Consider the following 6,201-nt stretch of genomic DNA (forward strand, 5'->3'; position numbering starts at 1 on the left):
GACCGAAATCGCTGACGCGAAGGCCATCGCGAGGCGTCGGCAACGAGAATTCCGCACTAACTCGGAAGTCCCGAGTTAGCAACAAGACTCGGTCGCAAGACTATAAAAGACCGCCGAATTGGCATGCCGGGCAGTCGGTCGAAGAACAGCTAGCAGTCGCGTCGAAACACCTACGATTTCCTGAAAACAAACCGCAAGGCGGGAACTCAACAAGAAGAGACAACTCGTGTAGAACAAGCCCATTTATTCAATAAAGATATAAATTGGAAATCGGACGTGTTGATTCACTCCTTTCTCGCTCGCGAGCGGAACTCGATCCCCTTAGCCGATACCCGGCTAACAGTACGTCTACATTATGTTTTAGAGCAAAAGGGCGAAGATTTGCAAACAGCGTTGATAAAAGCGTTGAAAGAGGATGACTCAACAGTGGAGCCAACGCAAACTACTAATCCGCTAGATGGATTTTTAATTCGATTGGGAGAAGGTATGCGAAGGTTGCCATATCGTGACAGAGCTCGCCTGGAAATACGATTTCTAACGTTGCTTGCAGAGACGGAGATTTTTGTGAGAATAAAAAAGAATAATCAATGCGTTAATTGCAATATTAATTAAAAACGTTTCCTTTCATTTATTACAAATTAGTTTTACATACAGAGGCATTCATACATACATTACGTATACACACAGCGCACTTGCTCTTACTTGTAAGTCATCCGCAAAAACGCAATACGTTACAAAAAAATAATCGTTTCAACAGGTGGATGACAAATATAATAATTATAGTTATATAAGTATATAAGTTTTAGTTCAAAATTTTGTACTGGTTTACGCAAACATATGAAATAAAAAGTTTAACAATGGCATTGTATATTCTTAATGGCTGTATAATTTTTTCTTCAGATATTCTTAAAAAGTACGCTGTCTTATTTTATGTAGTTGCACAGTTCTGCACTCATTCGGAAGAAACGAAAACAATCGCCCAAGTCGCATTTCACAAGCTTCCCCTTGTTAATATCAAATTGGAATTATATCAGCATGTTTTACAACTTAAGAAAGTTAAGAAGCTTGGCTTCTGAGCAATACTTACGGAAGTCAACGTGTATATTAACGATAACATCTCTTGTTGGGAAATAGTAAAATCCTGCATAGTAAATGCTAGTATATCACCTGAGCAGCATAAATGTCTATTAATTAGCAATTGTTCTCGCTGTGGAAGTAGAAGCTTCAATGTGCAGAGAAAGCGTTAACAGCGTGAAAAACGTAGGAACTAGCAATTTGTCATTTACGATTGGAAACTGTCATCTATGTGGTGCTAATGACTCATACAATTTTGAAAAATCGTTGAGGTATAATTGAAGGTATCAGACACTGGACGTATCCCTAACGTTTCGTCTCAATTTCGTAAAACGTCGATTTGTGCTCTGTTACAATAAAAAAGGAGAAAAAAGAAAGTAACAATGTAGTATAGTAGATAGTAATAGAATAATATACATATATAACTTGGGGGACATTTGCAGTAAGTCGTGTGTCTTAAGTTCTCCGTACACTAAGCGAATTTTTATTTTCATTGTAGAAACTTTTTAGGAATACGAGTAGCGATGGTGGATAGAAAAGGTATGAAGTGGTTACCACAAAGGCGAGTATGAAAGCAAAATTGCACGTTCATCGTATTTTTATCCACGTTGGACCGCACTTGTACAAAAGAGAAAACGATTTTTATGGATTTTTTCGATGCACACCAACAGTCGCCGCACTGTCCGTTTCTCCTAGCATAAAACCGCCCATATTACTATTTGCTCACGGTTCCATTTTACCAGGTAGGAAGGACGCATTAACGTTAGAGAGCGATAATAAGAAAAGTTTCTGACATTCGTGGGAAGTGCTTTGAGTTCTTCGGAGAACCTAATGTAGCGTCTTTTAAATTCAGAGTTATGTTTTGCAGTCGTTGTCGGAAAATTCTTGGTAGGTTCCTGATCGCAAGTTGCAAATTCTGATAGAGACTTGATCAAATTCTCGATTTTTCAATTAGAAATCGTCGAGTAGACCTTTTTCCCACTGCCAGGGTACTGCCCCGCTGTTTTCGAAATATGCAGCGAAATCGTCTCGATTTCTAGAGGCAATTCGGGCGTGGGCGTTAGTTCTGCCTGCGTCGTTCACTTCCTGTAATGCACCGTTTATCACGGCTCTCTCTTCGTTGAGCATGCCTATATAATGCCTTTCAGAGAGTGGCAATTTGTTTTCTTTTTGGATAATAAAATTATGCAAGCATATAGTCGCTTGAACAATTTTGACTGCAGTAGAAACAGATGCAATTATCGATCGACGATAAATTCGCCATTTTGCTACCAAAATGCCGAAAGCGCTTTCGATCATTCTTCGTGCTCGACTGAGACGGTAATTGAATATCTTTCTTTGACGGTTCAGATGTCCGCTTCGTGGATACGGTCGCATCATGTAACGAGTCAAAGCGAATGCTTCATCCGCTACTAACACAAACGGTAATGCGGGCCCAGAAGCTTCAATCGGTCTCGGTTCTGGCAAATTCATTTGGTTTCTTTCGAATCGTTGGTCAAAGTTTGAATGCGCGAAGATACCGCCATCGCTCTGTCTGCCTTCCGCACCAATGTCAACTAGTGTGAAACAGTAGTTGGCATCACAAACCGCTAGTAAACTGATGCTGTGATTTCCCTTGTAATTGTAGAACGTTGAGCCGCTGCGAGGAGGTGACTGAAATGGAAAATTACAATTTTTATCTTTTAAAGTAAATATAAAATACATTATCTTAACATCGACTCACCTGTATTACTACGTGCTTCCCATCTATCGCACCAATACAGTGCGGAAAATTCCACTTCGTCTCAAAATCATTCGCGATTTTCAACCAATTCTCTTCATTTATTTCAGGGAAAACTGATTCGTGGAGAGTATTCCATAATACTTCGCATGTCTCAGAAATAATTTTTGAGACAGTGCTTATTCCAATTCGAAAAGCATAAGCAATTGAAGCCATAGTGTCCCCAGACGCTAAATAACGCAGGCATACTAAAAGCCGGATACGGGCTGGTATTGGATCTCGGACGACACATTGTTTTTCTATGAATGGCCCAACAATAACCATTAACTCATCAAACATCTCTCTGGACATTCTAGTATAATTGTAGAACATTTCGTGGTCTTGAAATTCCATTTCTCTGACCAAATTTTCACTGGCACCCTGGAATAACCTTTGTCTTTCTCTGAATATCGGGCGCACCCATATTCTGTGACGAGCGTTTTCCTCTTGCAACACCATCAGTTTCCATATTACAAACAGTTTTAGTATACGACGTTTCACAACTTTCCGTTGTTGACGCGTTTGTTTCATCTTCTTCCACTTTAGCCATCGTTTCCATATAACGATTAATATCAGGTCAGGATCTATTTGATTCAATTCCATCTTGTATGTATGTACATTAAATCAACTGTTTAATCTGGAGATCACACGGTATCCTCACTACTTTCCCACTCACGCAGAATACTGGGGTTTGTCGGGGTATATCTAAATCGTAGTCAGCAGTTTGTAATAGTCCTGAAAATTAGACAGCAATGTTATTGCTGCGATACACATATTTCGATACGTTATTATCGTTATTATAAATCATTCACCATTAAGTCCACATTAACAATAAATTTGTTCAACGTGATTCACGCTGGTTCGCTCTGTGACGGTGATTATCCCATTTTAGCATATCAGGCTGAAAGTATATATTACAATGAAAATATCTTACATGTAGAGTTCTTATTTTCACAAATTTAGAGCACATTCTCTTATATATATAAAATATAATTGTATAAATTATTTGAATAATAACATATTTTATATGTAAATCTTACATCATATGGCAATTTTCTTCATGTCATCTGGTGGAGGTTGAGATAAAAGAACACACATAACCTCCGAGTCTGGCATAACCAATTTCAAGTGCAGATGCAGAGAGAGAAGTTACGTCATTTTCTAGCCTGGGTTTACATGGAGCGTATTTCGCGCAATGCGTAAGTTGCGAGAACCAATCGCAAATCAGTTTTATATTTCTGTTGAAGGATACAACGGTAACTCTGATCTCCAATTGGTTGTATTAGTTACGCATTGCGCGAAATACGCTCCATGTAAACCCAGGCTAGAAAATGACGTAACCTTGATGCATCATGGACGTAACTTCTCTTAAATCACTAGGATACGCAGGTTACGCTTTACGCAAGTTACGCCGCATGTAACGGCACCCTTATACGTCAATACGTTTCTTGTGCGTTGATCTACATTACGTTACCATAGGAAAGTTTTGTGCAGTGGCTCTAACCGATACGTTTCTTGTGCGTTGATCCACGTTTATAAGTTACGCTACGCTATCATACGAGAGTCTTGTGCGAGGCTGCGGTCCACTTGACGCTACAAATGCTTCGAAGCATTCCTCTTCTATTTTCTTTCAATGAAAAAAGAAAGAGAAGAAAAACGCTCCAAAGTATTTGTAGCGTCAAGTGGACCGCAGCCTTTTACTTATTTATTTTTATGTTTTACTTATTTATTTTTGTGTTTAATTTATATATAAGAAGAACACTCGTTAAAGAATAAATCAGTTTGAAAAATATATGAGATTAATATTGCATACGTATATGATATAATTACAAAGTATATAAAAACATATACATGTAATGCGTACTTATTTTTAATGTTAGTAATTCTTCTCATTTTTCTTGTTTTCTTCCTTTTATATGCGTCACTTTTTTACTCATGATATGTTACAAAGTCACTTGGTACAACCTTAAATGTTTTGAAACTGCCACTTAAAAATGGCTGCATTTGGCATCTGCGCAGAACCGTATGAAATTCGTCACGAGTATGAGCACACCTGTGTTCTTTCACCATAGCTATACATATGTAGTTTTATTTGAGCTGTGGTTTTTTGAAAAATCAACATGGCGGACCCCAATATGGTGGCCGAAATCTGCGGGTAACGAGGTATGTACGACAAATAAAATCGTTACTTGGAAGTTATAAAACAGTTTTGACTGTCATAGAAATATGTATTAATGGGTTTATTTAGTAGTTAGCATTGAATCTATGGAAAAAAATGAATTTTTTTAAATTAATAGATTGTATGTAATAAAAGATTGTAGGGACACGAAATTTTTTATTTTTCAAAAGGCCACAGCTCAAATAAAACTACATATGTATAGCTATAAAATGAGCCCCAAATGAATTTTCCAGGTGACCCCAATTTTTGGACGGGAGGTGTCTGATTGACAGAGAATGCCCCATATACATATAAATTCGAGTCGTGAGTCGTAAAAAATAGACCAATCACAATCGAATTTGAGGAGAATAATCGACTGTGATTGGTCAATTTTTACGATTCACGACTTTACGACTTGCATTGTAGACCTAGCATAAGTTCCATTGAAATTTAATCAATCAGAATAAAGGAAACTACTCTAATTAGTCAAATTTCAATTCAATCTCAATCCCAATTCGTAATCTGATCACGGCTTAACGCGAATCGCATAACCAATCAAAGACGTTCCGCGTTTTCTGTTACGCGGAACTGAATGTCTTTAATGCTAGGTCTACAATGGGAGTCGCAAAGTCGCGAGTCGCAAAATTGACAGTCTATTATTCTCCTCAAATTCGATTGTGATTGGTCAATTCTTGCGACTCACGACTTTACGACTTGCAGATCTAGCATTAGATGTCACAGTTGATTGGTTACGCAAATATTTATTACGTAAATTTTGTCACGATAAAATCAGAATATCACGTAACATACGCGATACGTATAGGTCGGAGTCCCATGGCAGGTATTTTTCGCGTAACGCGTAACCGCGTAACCAATCACAAGCGTTTCGCATTTTCTGTTACGCATATGCACGCTTCTTATTGTTTACGCGGTTAAGGTCTATCCAGACAAACTTGCATAGGTGCATAACCATATGCATAAAGAAACGGATTGGTCTATTTCCTTATGCACATGTATATGGACCAATCAATTCTCTTATGCTTATGTTTATGCGCTATGCAAGTTTGTCTGGATTAACCTTTACGCGGAAAATACATGCCATGTGACTTCAGCCTAAGGCTAAACCGCGTAACCAATTAGAAGCGTTTTGCATTTTCGGTTACGCATATTCGCTTCTGATTAGTTACGCGGTTACGCGTTACGCGAAAAA

The 6,201-nt window shown here is 38.2% G+C and overlaps 1 protein-coding gene across 1 annotated transcript; it reads right to left on the reverse strand.

The window, feature by feature from the left end:
• Positions 1 to 596: 596 nt before the first annotated feature.
• LOC112457184 (protein ANTAGONIST OF LIKE HETEROCHROMATIN PROTEIN 1-like) lies at positions 597 to 4,213 on the reverse strand. Its single transcript, XM_025020107.1, has 4 exons — positions 3,874 to 4,213; positions 3,646 to 3,734; positions 2,798 to 3,568; positions 597 to 2,727 (listed from the first exon to the last, which is right to left on the reverse strand). Exons 3-4 carry the CDS (start codon positions 3,434 to 3,436, stop codon positions 2,026 to 2,028), a joined length of 1,341 nt encoding a protein of 446 aa, XP_024875875.1. The 5' UTR covers positions 3,437 to 3,568; positions 3,646 to 3,734; positions 3,874 to 4,213; the 3' UTR covers positions 597 to 2,025.
• Between the last annotated feature and the right edge of the window lie 1,988 nt (positions 4,214 to 6,201).

Source organism: Temnothorax curvispinosus, unplaced genomic scaffold (assembly GCF_003070985.1).
Source record: "Temnothorax curvispinosus isolate PA1 unplaced genomic scaffold, ASM307098v1 QBEX01007578.1, whole genome shotgun sequence".
Classification (NCBI taxonomy): domain Eukaryota; kingdom Metazoa; phylum Arthropoda; class Insecta; order Hymenoptera; family Formicidae; genus Temnothorax; species Temnothorax curvispinosus.

Coding starts and splice junctions, on each gene's coding strand:
- LOC112457184 (XM_025020107.1), bottom strand. CDS start 3,436: ATGGAATTGAATCAAATAGATCCTGACCTGATATTAATCGTTATATGG. Junction 2,728..2,797: donor GGAAGCACGTAGTAATACAG/GTGAGTCGATGT, acceptor TTTCCATTTCAG/TCACCTCCTCGCAGCGGCTC.